The 16804-nt window shown below is 38.1% G+C and overlaps 2 protein-coding genes and 1 pseudogene across 16 annotated transcripts in view; 2 read left to right on the top strand and 1 right to left on the bottom strand.

Moving 5' to 3' along the window:
• SGIP1 (SH3GL interacting endocytic adaptor 1) overlaps positions 1 to 16804 on the top strand; it is a 193839-nt gene that overhangs the window by 12922 nt on the left and 164113 nt on the right. The gene's annotated exons all lie outside the window — the stretch shown is intronic.
• LOC123816615 lies at positions 9733 to 9897 on the top strand (annotated as a pseudogene).
• Positions 10387 to 15088, bottom strand: LOC123816391 (THO complex subunit 2-like). The gene is given in 2 exon segments (XM_045835314.1): positions 10387 to 10860; positions 10862 to 15088. Coding segments are annotated over 2 exon segments (4701 nt in total).

Raw genomic sequence — 16804 nt, 5'->3', positions numbered from 1 at the left:
GCCCATGTCCATGAGTCCTTTTTCCTTTTTGCTGGGTCCCTCCACCCCCTACCTTCCCTCCTCCTCTTAGCTGTCATCCTATTCTCTATCTATGAGTGTCTCAATTTTGCTATTTAGTTCAGTTTGTTCATTAGATTCCACATATGCATGAAATCAGTACATTTTTAAATGTGTTCAACTGAAATCTATCTTGGCCTAATTATAAAACCAAATATTTTTCACATAATTTCAGCAAATTCTAATTCACTCAATTTAATTGCCATATGAAATTATTTAATCTGAATTTCTTCTCTTGGTTTTTCTGCTATCTTCTGTCTTTGTGGCAACCCACTTCAGGTTGGCTTATTGAAGAACAGAGTTTGTTGCTCTCTTGATAAATTTTGCCTAAGATGCAGAGGATATTTATAGTGTCAGTGGAATGCTGTGAGCTAGCTCTTCTTCTACATATGGGGTACAAATTTTCAAAACACATAGGAGTCCTTGCTGTCATACAGCTTGCATTCTAATAGTAAGAGGAGACAAAACTAACAAACCAAATTAGTAAACCTGATATTTCAGCTGGTGGTAACATCTATGAGGAAAAAAATAAATAAAAGTCATGGAAGAGAATGGGAGTGGTACTGAAAGGTACATTAGCTCATCAGGGAAGGCATTTAAGCTGAGACTTCTTCACATTGTGACATGTAAAGATCTGGGAACAGAGAGTTTTAGGAATGAGAAATACAGAGGTAAAGGGTCTGGAACTTGGTAAGCTCAAAGAACAAAAGGAAAGCCAGTGTGACTACAGACCGGTGGACATGGCGGAAGGACACAGGAGAAAAGGAAGGCAAGATTCAGGTCAGGCAGGGGTTTATGAGCAACAGAGGTGACTCTGGATTTGTTTGGAGGTGAAGGAAATCCACTGAGTGGGGTTTAAGGAGAAGGTCATGCTTCCATTTCTGTCTCTAAACAATTACTTTGGATGTTGGATGGACATGGATTGAGTAGCTCCAGGTACCTTTCTGGTTTTTTTTTTTCTTTTGAAAGAAAGTTGTCTTGAATCTGTGTGTGATTATATTTAAATTTTACATTTATTTTCGGTAAAGCTAAGAGAGGTTGGAAAGAATCATGGTGCCCTTCCCAAAGCCACTGGGCCCCATCACTGCTGAGGGCTGAGGGCTCAAAGTGAAGCTTTAATTCAACTATTAAATAAACTCTTTTTCTAACCCAAATGGTTCTGGTATTAAATTTCTTCCAAGGTGAAAAAAAATGAAGATATTAGAGATCCAAGTCTATTATGTGTTTTTTATGTACTTTTTAAAAATGGCTTTGAAGCACTTCAGCTCTCCAAAAGTCATTTTGATACTGAATCCATTTATGAGGTTGGTTCTCATCACTGAAGCGCTCTCCCTCTAGTACTATCAGAAAGCTAGCAGCACTTAAGAGATCTCGCTGTTGACAAAGATTGACCTCTCTGTGTTCATTTTTCTCCCTAAATGTTTCCATTAAACTCTGAGGTCCTCTGTGAATTTCAAAGACAGAGAATCCTCCTGTCTCCTTTAACAAGAGCCCCCTAAGTCTATAGCTCCCCCCAGGTGCTGAAACTGTCTATGCTCTAATTGAATCTGGAACCCAGAGGAAAATAGGTAGGGTTCCCTGTATGTGGGACTTGTTCCAGTTGTCTTTATACTAAGAATTCTGCCTTTTTCTACTTTTCATTGTGTTTATATAGAGGTAAGTGCACAGGCTTCAAAGTCAAAACAAACCTGGACTCAAATCCTGCCTCTACAACATACTGGCTGTTGCCTTTGGGCAGGCCTGAGCTTCAGGGGTGTTTGTTTGTTTGTTTGTTTGTTTGTTAGCTTTTTAATCTATTGCAAATTCACCAAATTGTCAGCAAGTACTTATTGAGGCTGCAAACATTGTACCAGGTACTAGGTGTAAATGGCAAGTGAACATCATGAACATGGGCATGTGGAGCTTACAGTAAAGTGACAAAGACATTAAATACAGATAACTAAGTGACTATAAGTGAGCACAGTCTTGTGAAAGAAGCACTGAGATTCTCAAAGAGCTTTTTTAAAAATATGAGACCTAACCTGATAAGGTGGGGGTGAGTCAAAATTGTTGCAAGTATTACAGGGCACTGTGCTTTTAACATGTTTCCTGTGACCTTTGCACCAATTGATCATAACTGTTGCTATTGTTGTTATCATTGCTGTTGTCATTGTTAATACTACACACACCCCATGCTGATGTATATCCTTGCGTCTGTGAGCTTTCCAGAACATGTTACATGGTGCTCCACAAATGTCTACTGGCTGTGCTCTGCACCTGTGCTCCCTGACTGCTGCCAGCTTACCTAGTTTCTGACCTGATATCTGAGCAGTTCCTGGGGCTTGCCACTCATATTTTAGCTTCCATCCATGCCTTGACTGTCCCAGATTCTTTAGAAGGCTTCTGATCTTACTGCTCTATCTCCTAAATGAATGTTAACAGATTCTCAGCATGACAACTTCCTTGTTGCTAGGCTGTTCTAGCAGAGATTCCTCCTACAAGAAAGGAGGAATCTTTAGGAAATTTTCTGAAAGAAAAAGAGAGTATCTCCCTCTCTGTTTAAGTCCTTTTGAAGAGCCCATTGCTACACGTACTATGCACTATAGGCATCTGTGCTGGCTCAGTTATGAACCTGAGGGATATTTCTTGCTGTTACTTACCAGAAAGTCTTTCTTATTCATCACTGACCTAGAGTCTAGACCATAAACCTAATCCTCAGACATTGCCATTTCTTCCTATCAAAGCTTGTGAAAATATGATTTTTAAATTATGGTACTGTATGTATATGTGCGATACATATATCAATGCAACTGATCGGTGAGAGGAATAGCTCTTGATGGCCAATACCCTCTGAGTCTGTTCTTCTGGAGTTGCTCGTAACTGATTTAGTTCTTCCTTCCTTTCCTTCCTACTCTCTCATTAGACCTTACTAAAAGACTGCTGCCCTCTAACTTACTAAAAGATAGGTGCCCCAGAACAACCCTAGATCCCTGGATATTGCATAATTAGAAAGACTAAGAATAATGTTCTCTCTGAAATGCTCCATAATTCCTCTTAACCAGTAGGAACAGCTGTAACTATTGCTCCCCCTCCCCACCAAGAGGAGGAAGTGTTGAAGTACAGTTCAGATTTATTAATATAAAAATAACTACTATTTCCTGATTTCCTGCTTTGTGCCAGAAACTATTCTTAAATTTTCTATAAGCATTAATCTCATACTGCTCTATCCTATACAACATCATACTGCTGGTAATATCATACTGCTTTAACCTATACAACAAGTCTATGAGATTGATACCATGAGGACTTGATTGATTGATACTGGATTGATACTATGAGGTATTGATACATAGATAAGAAAACTGAGGATCAGAGAGAACTTATGACTTGGCCAAATATTTAGGACTTGAACCTGATCTGAATCCAAACTTACACTGTAAACTGTGGAGTAATATTCTCTCTCAATTTTCACCTCTGAGAAATTATATTTAATATATTCCACATAAGGATAAACATGGTGATATCATTTGTACCACAACATTTGATAGTTAACAATAAGTAATATTATTATAGCATACCTATTTCTTCCCACCAGATAAAAATTAAATTTGAGAAGATTCCTGTCCAGTTCCTGTAATACCATAAAACATCTATAATACCTCACATAAAAAGTTCTGGCTGATAAAAAATGAGTCGATGATTGTAGAGATAACAGAACGATTCTCCAGGATGTCTTTGTTTTGATTGTTTTTAATTAAATTGGTTCCAATTTCTTACATTTTACTTTAGAGGTTTCTATGGGTACTATATGTTAAAAAATGTTAACAGACTATCTTGGAGGTTTCAGAGAAATTTTCTATGTCTTCAATGCTAGAATGAGAAATCCACTTTCTCATTTTGCTTAACAATCTATTGGACACATCTCCTAGTTTCAGGTCTAATAGAATTTTTATTTTATAGCATTTCAGAGGTAATTCAATCAGTTGACTTTTGTTTAAGAGGAGAAATGAAGTTATTCTGTTTGGTAGCAAGAGTTGTAGTTCCCGATTCCATATTAATAGCTTCATTATAGCTAAGGCTTAACACTGCTTTCAATTTAAATATTTTTACCAGATGCTCATTCCCCAATAACTATAATAAAATGTGTACTTTAGAAATGTGTAAAAATCTGGAGATCCTCTCCAACTTTATTTATAAACCTGAGATAGAACATTTATGCTATTTACTCTGCAGCAAATAAAAACACAGCCCTCAGATATTGCATTTTTACCTGTGTTTCTTGTTCTAAAGCACAAGTGCTTTAGTCAGAGCAAGAAAAACAGCAGTATAGATGAACTCGGTACATAAGGCACAGGCCCCCAAAGTGTACAAAAGTCCAAGACTCTGTGTTCTCTGAATGTGACTGATCCATAGAAAGGTGGGCCACAGTCACCCAGGTTGGAAGTAACTGTTGTCATTATTATTACTAGGCATAATTTATCAGTGTTCCAGACTCTGAGGGACTATGTAAATGGCCTGTCACCTATCTCTTACCATAATCCTATGAGGGTTATTCTTAATTCCACTTGATAAATGAGGGGAAAGGCCCAAGGTCTCATGCACAGGTAGGAAGTGGCAGAGCAGGAGGGAACTGAGTTCCAAATTCTGTGATTTCTGAGTCACTGTGCTTAATGACTGCCAGACACCATTCTGGGCTTGTCTGAGGGAGCTGGTGTGGTGAGGCCCTTGCCCATTGTCAAGAACAAAGACTTTATATGGGGGCTCTTTATCCCCACTTATCACCCTAACTGAGCTCTTGAGTGTACTTGCTTTGCTAACTATGCATTTTAAAAAAACTTTCCTGACTTCAGCAGACTTGCTTAGCAACACACTCTCCAGGCTGTGCTAGGTATGGTTCCTTTGCTTCCTCCTTTTCTGCACTGTGTACTGTTTCCCACTGTTACTTTGCTCCCTCTTCTCTCTTCCCTCCTTTCTTCTTGCTTTCGCTTACCTGGTTTGCATTGTGCTGCAGCTTCCTGTATTCTTGTTGGGGATCTCTGCCCTTCTCACCCTTCTCCTGTGACCCCCAGGTCAAGTTTAGGTGGTTGTAAAGCAGCATCACTAAGAGGAGTACACAGCCTTTTGACCTGGGTGCTTGAGTCAAATCCCGACTCCTTCACGTACTAGCTGTGTAATCTCAGCAAATTCACTTCTCTTCTCTGTGTCTCTTGTCTGTTTTAAAATCTTTTTCTCAGCTTTAAAATCAATATTACTATACTAATACCTATTTCATTGGGTTGTTATGAGGAATAAATGAGGTAATACATTTAAAGTGCTTAGCTTAGTGCCTGGCACAGAGTAATTGCTCACCTAATCAATTTTGTTCTTAACATTTGCATGATGGTGGGTAATTTATATCAGAAAACCCCATCATTTGGTGGAGACAGGAATGACTTCAACTACTACAAGGAAAACCTTTCCTCCAGAAAGAAAGCAAAACAAGCTCCTGCTTTAAGGTGTTTCCCATTCCTTCATTTTCAAGTTCCAAAGCATGTTGGCTGACTGCCACTGGGACCTCAGAGACCAAAACATTAGCCAAGCTTTGTTTTTCTCTTAACTCTTGCAATTCCTGTCTCACCAAATCTCTGCCACCCATACTTATAATGCAGAGAGCATTGGCAATAACTTCACGTTAGGGTCGTGGTTGACTTGGGTCTAATGGTCTTAAGGACTGGGCAGAAAGCTGAGGAGAAAATGGCTTTCTGTCTACTTGCCTCACAAAAGTCATGCATCAGAGCATATATGATAACTGTGTGTGCAGGTGGGAGGGTTTAGTATAAAGAAGAATTCGAAATGACCCTCAGAGCCAGCTGTGCCCAGTACTTGTCCTGAAGCATTTCATCTGATGCTCACAGCCACTGCATACAGATGGTATTATTTTTTCTATTGTAAAAATTTCGGTTGTCAACAGTGAAGCCAAAAGGGGTAATTTGACTTGACTAAGGTCTACCTGATTCTAACATCTGTGCTCTTATTTACATCACAGTCCTATTCCCCTTCACTTTGGCATACACCCTCCTTCCCATACTCCCTCCCCTCTTCTGGCCTCAGTTTCCTCATCTGTAAAATGACAGAGTTTGGCATGATGATTTGGAGTTCCCTTCTAGCTCTTCCCTTTCCTTCCCTTGCAGAGTGACATTCTGGCACTCTGAGTTGCCATCTGAATTTAGAAGCACTGAGTGTGCATCTGAATATGTACAAACTAATGTCCAAACTAATCCTGCTTACTGCTGCTTGGTTTATGCTGCAGCTGTGTGGGACTCTGCATCTGAATCACATGGTATAGCTCCCATTATTATGTTTTTGTACCCACCAAGCACACTTTGTTCAGTGAGAAAATCCTCTTAGGAATCCAGTAGAGCTTCAAGAATTCTCTTCTGGTAGTTGTTGAGTATATGTTCCCTTGATCCACAATTTTACACAATTTCAGAAGAAAGGGTGTTCCTGAGAGTCTAAGCAAGGTTGCAGTCAAGTGTAGAAGAGAGGGAAACCAACAACCATTGAACTCTACTGAGTTAAGTATCTTTTGCCTTGTTCTCCATAGTTTTATTAGGCACTTCCTCCAAGATTAGGTACTTGCACCAAGGCTCAGACAGAACAAGGCTCCACAGCTTGTGTAGAGAATTCAAATTTGAGTCTGCCGCATTTTTTATAGTCACTACCATGACTTTTCCTTTGGTATGGCAGTAGAAAGGGGCACCAGAGTGGGAATTTCATTCCAGCTTTGCTACTAATTTTCAATGTGCTGTTTTGTTAAGACACACTTTATTGATAAAATCAACCTATAAAATTGATTATCTTTAAACTGAGTAATCTTAGAAATTCTACACCTTGAGCCACATTAATGCTTTAATCATCTCAACTGGTTAGGAAAACATGGCATCACCTTCTCTTTTTTTACTTCATAGGTTAAATCACCAAATACTATTAGTTCTCTCTTCATAATGCTTCTCTGTATTTTCTTCTTCTTTCTGTCACCCACCACTGTAAATCTAGATCTTATTTTAATTCTGGAATCCTGAAATAAATTATAACCTGTCCATACTTCCAGGATCTACCTAATTTCTCTCCCAGCAAATACATATATATTTGCTCACTTCTTGCTCTTATCCAAAACTTCAATTATTCCTTTTCTAATGTTTGTGGTATCAAGTTCTTCAGGCTTCCATAAGTAGAAATGGCCTGAATAAACTTTATGTTCTCCTTTGTCCACCATCTTTATCTTATCTCTGAACTTTTGCCAAGGCTGTTTTTCGCAATTCTCTTCATAGAATTCATCCAAGTTTTTCAAGGTCCAGTCCAAATACAAAAAAAAAAAAAAAAAGCCCTTGTCCCTCCTGTTCATTAAGAAGCACATATCCTGAAGCACAAGCATAATGCCAGGTACATAATGAGCACTTGGTAAACATTTGTTGAATTAATGTATGACTCTAACAAAGGTATCCTTGACTACTTCATCCTACATGTGTATCAAGATTCTTTAACCCTGATGGCACCATTTTAGCAGCTCTGTTGGCCTTATAATGTCAGAGAGTTACTTTATTTTCATACAATTAAGGAACAATAAAGTCAATAAAATCAAAGGTTTTAAATTAGCCAAATCCAAGCCCTGGCTATTCTACTTACAGACTGGGGGAGGAAGTGCTTCCTGTGTGGCAGGCCCTGCTCTGAGTGCTCTGTCAGTACTTACTCACTGAACCATTTCAACAACAGTGTGAGGTAGCTGCTGTGTTATCCCCATTTTGCTGATGTGAAAACCAAGATTAAGAGAGGTTAAGTTACTTGCCCAAGATAGGAAAGTTACAGAATGGTTAAACCAGGATTCAAACCCCGACATTTTGGCTGCAGAATATGTAATGGTCAGCATTATACCATGGTATCTTTCACACTACTGCAAAATGGGAAAATATTGACTATATCACCAAACTAACCCCAAGAATGGGGGGAAAAAAACCCCTAAACCTCCTAAGTCAGACTCTATAGTCAATGGAGTATAATATATTCTTGTTAGGAATGGATAGCCCTTTAGATTTAGCTCTTATTTATAATCCCTAGTAAGATGTCCTTCTAGTTGTTTATAACTAGTTGTACTCTTGTGTTTTGGTGTTAAAAGGTAACAACCTTGCCCTAGCTGGAGCTGTTGTTTCCCTCCTTTAAAGGGTCTTTGCTGTCCCTCTGAAATGCCACACAGCTAATGGCAGAATGTGCCTTCTTTAAGGAAGCCCTACTTCCTGGAACTTCTCTGGCATGCTGTCTGAGGAAACTGCACTGCAAGCCTCTGAGCAGCTGAATTAAAATGAAGTGGGCATTTGTATTTTCTCACTGAGTTGGCTCAATCTGATGTAGGTTCAGATTCACAAAAGGATAGACAGGCTTGCTTCCAGGATGCCAATGGAGATGGAGGAAAGCAGACTGTGTGCCCAGCTTCCTTGCAAAGCCTGGCATTGGATATGTGTTAGTGGTACCCTTCAAAACCAAAGCTCCAGAACTCCCCCTCCCCCACCAGTCACAGGGTGATTTGTGCAAAATGCCCTACTTCTGATGCCAACTGGACCCTGTTCAAATGAGCGTGCAGATCAGAAAGTGTTTTTTATTTATTTTTACAAGGGCATGATTTTAGTAGTGACATATTAAGATGCAATGTCTGCTAAATTATAAAAATTGCTTAAAAATATATTGACTTATACTCATTTTTCTTTCCTTTATGTATTGACATTTTTCAAATACTGCATACTAAAATAAATTCAAAATGTGATCATTATGTGTGGCACATAACTTATCTGCCTAACATTTTTCTCATTCATTTAAAACTAATGCTTAATGCATTAAACTTTATAAGATGAAATACTCACATTCACATATTTCATAAAGCCAGAGCTAGAAGAGCCTTAGAAAACCATCACAATTGCATGAACTGCTGAAAATAATTTACATATTTCTATATGGCATTCTGTTCACACCATGTATAATCTTGAGATCATCATAATGATAATTGTGGATACACTGATGTTGAACTTACAGTTTTAATACTTAAAAATCATTGTTCCTGTCCATAGTTGATGAATGGATAAACAAACTATGGTACATATTCCTACAGTGGAATTATTCCATTGTAAAAAGATATAAAGTTCTGATACTTGCTGTATCATTACCATGGGTAAACCTTGAAAACATTATTCTATGTGAAAGAAGCCAGACACAAAGGTCACATATTGCATGATTCTATGTTTATAAAATGTCCAAAACAGAAAAATTTTTAGAGATAGGAAGTACAGTAATTGTTTCCAGGGGCTGGGGGAAGGGGAGAATTGGGAGTGATTGCTAACAGGTGTGGGGTCTCTTTGGGGGTGACAGAAATGTTGTGAAATTAGTGGTGATGTTTATACACTATAGTGAATATGCTAAAAAAACACTTTTAAATTGTGAGGTTTATGTTCTGTAAATTTTGTCTCAATTTTTTAAACGGCAAAAAGGTCAATCTTCCAATCAAAAGTATCATGGTATCAGTATGGCTATAACTAGAATAAGAAATTGTTTCTCAATCATGAACATGTGACAATAGGAGAATTACTGAGCCAGAGAAAATTTGATGACATATTTAAGAGCATACATACTAAAGGATAAAACTGCTATTGTTGTTCAAACATGTAAAGGTGCTTGTCCTGGCCTATGCTTTTTCTGCTCCCCTGTGCGCAGTTGTAACAGGGGAGTCTGACAGGACACACAGCAGTCTCCCTCTCAGTGTAAGAGAGGGCTGTTCTGAGTATAGACTCTTAAAGGCATGTCCTGTCCAGAGGGCTCTTAAAGGCACGAAAGGACAATTAAAAAAAAAAACATGTAAAGATGATCTTTCCCAGGAACTGAAATTACAATTTTTACAAGAAACCAAAATCCAAAGCAATATAATCATTTCAATATTGTCAAACTTACAGGAGTTTGCACATAAATGCAATCTATCTACCTCATGAATGAACTGGTTCCAGGAGACGATTTCCTCTCCTTTCTGAGAAAAAAGGATGAACTAAAACAGTTAGTGGCTAATTTTCATTAGATGCTGCTTCTGGATGGCGAATCTCAAGTAAAACAAATGTATACACAGTGACCTTGCTGCAACGAATTGTCTGGAGGTGAAAAGAATGTTCTGAAAATCAGTTACTTTGGAATGTCTTGTCAAGAGGATGGTGGTTTATATTCATCTTCTGACTTAAGCAGATTCCCAGTAAATGGACAGCACCAGAAGCTCTTCCTTATGGGAGATATCCTGTTCTGAGAGTGATGCATGGAGCTTTGGCATCTTCCTCTGGGAGACCTTCAGCTTAAGGGTCTGTACATACCCTTTTTGCCATTGGAGGAGATCTTATCCACCTTTTCAGATTTAAATGAATCACTGCCTTTTTCTTTGCCTGAAGATTTTGACTTATTTTTTTCCTTGTTTTTCTCATTTGGACAAGGAGACTCACATGGACTTTCACTTTTGTGTTTTGAAACCTCCATTGTTCCATTTTCCTCTTTTCGCCTCTTGGTTAAGTTCAGTAGCACTTCACAGTCATTGTTTGAGTGATCCCTCTTCCTCTCTTTCCTGTCCTTTTCATCTTTTCTTTCTCTTTCTCCAGATCTCTTCCGTGACTTGTCCAAATCTTTCTTGACCATTTCTCTGTCCTTACTCTTAGACAGTGGTGAAGGAGTATGATTAAGGTAGAGCTTTGCCGAAGGCTCCTTGAGTTCAATGAGGCTGTCCTTTACTGTTGAGGAATGTGACGGAGAAGGATGGGTATCAATTTTATGGGCGTTTTGGTTCCCTTTCAGACTCAGTAATATCTGATCGGGGAACAGGTGACTTCAAGAACCCAGAAACTGGGGGTTTTTCTCCTCCTTTGGCATTTTCCTTGGACTTCATGTCCTTTGCTAGATCTCTTTCTCTGGATGGCTCCTTCTCTCTTTCCCTTTTTTGAGTAGATTTTAATTCTATATTGGGGACAGTGGTCTTGAATTTCTCATCTTTAGCTTTTTCTTCCTTCTTGAATTTGTCTTTCTCTTTGTTGGACTTAGGTGTTCTTTCCTTCATCTCTCTTGCTTTTTCATCTTTATTTGGTCGCTCTTCCTTTGGTTTTCCTTTAACATCTTTACCAAGTATCCTGGCCTCTGGAGTAGTAGCTAGAGTCTTTTCTCCTTTTTCTTTTTCTTTCTCTTTCCCTTTTTCTTTGTCATTTTCTTGAACAGTTTTGCTGCTATTAGAGCCACTGTTTCCATTGCTTGAATTTCCTTTCAGTATGGCACAAGATACTTTATTAATGGCTTTCACACCACACTGAGATCTCTCCCTTGATTTATCATTCTCCTCAGCACTGCTTTCATGATGTTTAGAAGCATTTCCTATGGACAATGAAGAAGACCCACCACCAGGCCCATTTTGTATACTGGGAACTGCATTCCTTGGAGGAGGGTCTTTATGATGAAACTCATTTTCAGGTATCATGTATGACTTTCTACTTTTTAACTGCCCAGAGTAGCCCATAGCTAATGCATATAAATCAGGCCTCTTCTCCTTTTCTTCTTGGCAAATTTTAAGCACTCTGCTCTCCAAAGCCTGACTCAGATTCAAAACTTTTGGGAACCAAGGAAGTATTTTTGTTAGCACAATCAAGATATTCCTGATGTGAATATACTCGCCTGTTTCAAGGCAATGTACTGATGCCTTGGTTATTTTGTAATGCCATTTATGTACAACATGTCGAAAATTTTCATAGTCTAATTGATCAGCTTTATTTCCACCATTGAATCCAGTTGCCCGTAATATAGTAAGGAATCCTGGATAATTTCCACATTCCTTTTCATATGTGGCTTTATTACTGTGCCACCTGGTTACAGTCTCTAACATGCAGCAAAGAAATCTCCCATATCGACTAGCTTCATTTTCAGTACAGCTTGCAACTGTGAAAATTATATCAGAGAACACTCGATCATAGCAAAGAAGTGTGGAAAAATTTGGAGTTTTCTGTTGATGTATCAATTCCACAAAATGAGCACAGTAAACAGCATCAATTGCTGAAAATATACATCTAGGAAATATACACAACTGTAGAAATTTCGTTATGGTCTCATTTTTGGTAGATTTTGCTAAAAGCCAGTTGTCCTTTTCCAATTTCAGTCTCTGTAGAACTCGCTGTACATGCTCCATCTGTTTCTTTTCTTCTTCAAGAAGCTTGTCCTGAAGGGCGGTACAGCGCTCCTTCTCTTTTTTCTTTTTATTTGGAGGCATTTCCTGATTGTCATCAATTGCTTTCATCTGGGCTTTGAGTTTACTGACTTCCCGTTCATAGCTGATGTGTGGAACTGCAAGATCATACATTGTCAATGACCAGAAGGTGGCATAGAATTGAGGGCTGATGTCATCCCAGACTTTGGAATCATGTAAGGAGACCACTGCTTCATGGACAGGAGCCATCACCATTTTACATGCTGTAATGTACTTGTGAACTTTATGTTGCTGTTTACTTCCCTTTTCTAATTTTTTAAGTTTGTCATACTTGGATGAAATATGGTGTGCATACATTGGCCTAGACAGGAAAAATGCTGCATCATGGGGTATATGAAATTCATTACAGAGCACATCAATTGAAGGCACTTGCTTAATATAATCTTCTGTGCTTAGATTTGATGCTAAAAATCCACCAAACTGTACCAGGGTATCATGACACTGATCATACAGCTTTCCCACAAGTTTTAAATGTTTCTCTCCACCTTCCTGAAAGATCACCCCATTCCTCTGCTGAGCCATAATCAAACAGAGGGGAAGAGCAAGATCATGGTCCAATAATGTGTCCTTTAATCTCTGTGAGGATTTTTTAGTGTTTCTGATCTGGCCAAAATAGCCACCTTCAGCTTTTAGTTGCTCTCCACCAGTCATGGCCTCTAGTTGCTCCATTGTTATTTCCTCTGTAATTTCTATTCCTGCCATTTTTTGTACCACTTCTTTCAATATAAGCAAGTCAAAACTTTTGCCTGCCTTTAGCTGATTAGCCACATATTGAAGAAGACCAGCAAGATCAATGGGATATTTCCGAAAAACTGCACCACAGAAACTAGCCAGACTCTGAAACCAGCTTGAGATGGTTGTGTCATCATGTTTCATTCTCTCCTTTTCTGGATTAGCTAAAGCTTCAATGATACAATAGGCCAAGACATCATAATTCAACGAAGTGAGGTATTTCAGTGAATCTACTACAGGTGTTATTAAGTTATCATACTTTTGTATTTGTGACAAGATATAATCAAACAAAATGGTTGGATTGCTGTGGCTCAACTTCCCAATTTGTCTTCCAGAAGGCTTCACATTTTCCTTGGTTAGACGTTTCATAATATATTTGGCTCTGTCTATTGTTTGAGCTTTAACTTTTACTAAAAGTGGGTGACTGTTATAAGTTTCATTCTTCCACTGGCCATATAGACGATATCTGTGCTGATATGGAAATGTTTTAAACATTCCCCATAGTTCCTCAGACATACAAGCATTGCAGTCCATCAAAGAAAGAGACGGGAGTAGTACCTGGTCAGTAATGCTAAGCAAACAGCTAAGAATAACTTCCATTTTCTCTTTATCCTCTGGTTTGTGTCCATCAGACTGAAACTCCTTCATAAATGATTTGCCTATGCGTACCACTTTTGCAAATAAGATGGGATCATGAGAAAGGTGAGGACCAAGGTAACAAAACATATTGAAAACATCTCTCCTCAAGTCCTCAAAGCCCTCTGCTTGTTTTGGTGCTCTTTTGTTTTGCAAAGCATTAACAGGTGAGCCTTTAGCACCTTTAGGAATGCCAACTTTTCTGTAGAGAGGCTCAATAGTTATGTGAATGAGCTTGCAAATAGCAAGAGCGATTAGTTTGTGTGAAGCAGCATAGTATGGAGGCATCTGATCCATAATGTTCTGTGCATGCTGCCAATCGCCAATCTTTAATAAGGCTTCCAATAAACCAAGTTTTTGGTTGTCAGGTGGCTTTTCCGCTTTTTCCTCCTCTTTCTCTGTTTCCTTCTCTCGCTTATCATTTTTTTCAGAAGGTAATGCAACCACTGTAAGTTTTCTAACAATTTGCTTAGCTTCCACAATTTCTCGTTTATGTTCATCCATAATGCAATTATCAGCTGGAAGAAGATGTACATAAAGATCATCTAAATCAATAAGATTAACTTGTAGAAGCACTGCTACAACTCTGTATAAAGGTGAAGGAGTCTCTCTATTGGGTTCCTGGTAAAACTTGAATTTGAACCCAAGAATATGACACAGTGTGTGCAGTTCACACATACTCATATAAGATTCTAATAAAGATATAAAGAAGTCATCATGTTCAGGCCTGCATTCAAACACTTCTAAAATAACATCCAAAACTCTATTGGGATCCAGATTAAAGCATCCTATTAAAGATTTGATATTTTCTAAGATTAAATCACTAGTAACATTTCCCGATAAATCTTGCCCCAATTCAGCAATCAGCTTGGCATAACCTTCATTTTCTTCTCGTAACAAATTGAATTTTTGCTGCTTATAAAAAAGTTTTGTCTTGATTTTTACTGACCTTTGATTGAATTGCTGTGATTGTTTGATAAGCCCTAATGATTCCAATGTTTCTGGATCCAGGCGTTCCTTTAGAATCGTTTCCGAAACTAAACACAAACACGCCAATACCAATTGCGTAAAATAGTCTCTCTTGCTTTTTTCTTCTAAACAATTTGTTTCAATATCTAATAAGCAGAATATATCAGCAAGAATGGAGGGCATATCCTCACGAAATTCACTGATGTCATTAAAAACATTAGATGCCTGTTCGTGCTTCAGAGTTCCTTTTATGACATGGTATGATAACTCATAGAGAGCTCGCTGGAAATCTCTGTAAGCTGAACTGTCATGGCTTTTATTTTCACTGAGGATCCAACATAAATCCAAAAATTCACCTCTCCCTGATTTCTCCCAGTTCTTTATCCACGCTACGGGAACCAACACTTTCGCGGCCTCCATCTTCTTCTCGCTAGCAACAGAAGCCCGGATGTGTAGCACGCAGGCGGGGGTCAAAGGGAAGCCCCGCCCACTAGGAATGCTGGGAACTGCAAGTTCGCTTTCCGATTCCCCGCCTCCGGGTAGTCACCCCAGAAAGTGTTTTTTAAAGGGTGAGTAGGTCCATCATGGATAAAATGATGAGTAATGGAAGATTCCTTAAACTGTCCTTTTCTGGTTTTTCAAGCTTAGTATTTGTTCTACTTGAAAAGGTTTTTCTCAGAAAAACCAAGATCTTGATTGCGTGGGTTCCAGTTAGCTAAGCAAATGTCAGCCTGCTTAAATTATGTTTTTTTGAATCCATGCTTGACCAATGACAATTATAGTAGTATCTTGATATTTACAAGTTTAACATTCAGGTTTCCAGTATTTATAAAATGCATCTTAGGTGCACAGCAAAGAGTAACATGTAGGTTTCCTGAGGGGTGAATATGAATTGCCCACATGGGGAATGTAAGGTGTTAGGTGGGGTCAAGTAAAGAATATACCTAGCTGAGTATCCAGCAACTGCGACACAGCATGTACTGTTATCTCGGAAGCAGTAATTATAATTTAGGGATTTTTGTCCACATGTCAAAAATAAACTTTACATCTGAATCAGTGAAATAGCTTTAGATTTTTGTGCAAATGGCTGTGACGTAAGACATTTACATTTCCCACTCCACGCTAATGGCCAACATTGCTAATCAACTGCCCAAATACAGCCTGGATCAGACTCTTCACAAAAGGCTAACTGGATTTGGTGCTTGGAAATGTGAAAATTGCTTACTGTTTCTGGGCTTTGGGAGGTCTAAAATAAGCTGTCTTTTCTTTCTCTAATTTGAGCTTGATATTAAATACAGATTTCTTCATTCCCTGTTACACATGTTTGGGTCTCTTAGCCCTTTGCCAAGCATTCTCCGAACATATTAGGAAAACAGGTCACTTCATTTTGTCTGCCCATCTCTGGCAATGGGATTGGGATAGATGTTTCTGAAGGATGTTGTAAAGAAAAGGAAGAATAGCAGAAATATTCCATGCAGGAGAAAAATGGGTAGACACACACCAGACAACATCTCTATGTAGGCAAAAATGATGTGCCTCATCCAACAACCAGAAACTCAGAAATTCAAAAACCAGAAACATAGAACAGCCTACTTCTTGACCTCTTTTAAAAAGGATGTGGAGGAAAGGAAACCATTGTGCACTGTTGGTGGGACTGCAAACTAGTACAGTTTCTATGGAAAACAGTGTGTCAATTCCCCCAAAACTGAAGATAGATATATCATATGACTCAGCAATTCCACTTCTGTGTATTTATCCAAAATGAGAACACTAATTTGCAGAGATATATATGCACTTCTCTGTTTTTTGCAGCCTTATTGGCAATAGCCAAGATATGGGAGCAACCTAGGTACATCAGTAGATGAATGGACAAAGAAGATCTGTAACAGCATAATCAATAAAATATATTTTTAAAAAAGACTTTATATATATAAAAATATATAAATAAGATTTATATTATATATAAATAATATATAAATATATAATATTTTATATAAATATATATCATTTATATATTAAATGTAATTTTATATACTTATAAAATTTTATAATTTTTATAAATATATACATTTATATTTATTTATATACATATAAATATTTATATATAAAATCTTTACACACACACACACATATGCA

This window comes from Phyllostomus hastatus, unplaced genomic scaffold (genome assembly GCF_019186645.2).
Source record: "Phyllostomus hastatus isolate PE091 unplaced genomic scaffold, TTU_PhHast_1.1 phas_contig_209, whole genome shotgun sequence".
Lineage (NCBI taxonomy): Eukaryota > Metazoa > Chordata > Mammalia > Chiroptera > Phyllostomidae > Phyllostomus > Phyllostomus hastatus.
Note: the sequence above shows the minus strand (reverse complement) of the source record. Positions and strands in the feature narration are given on the sequence as shown.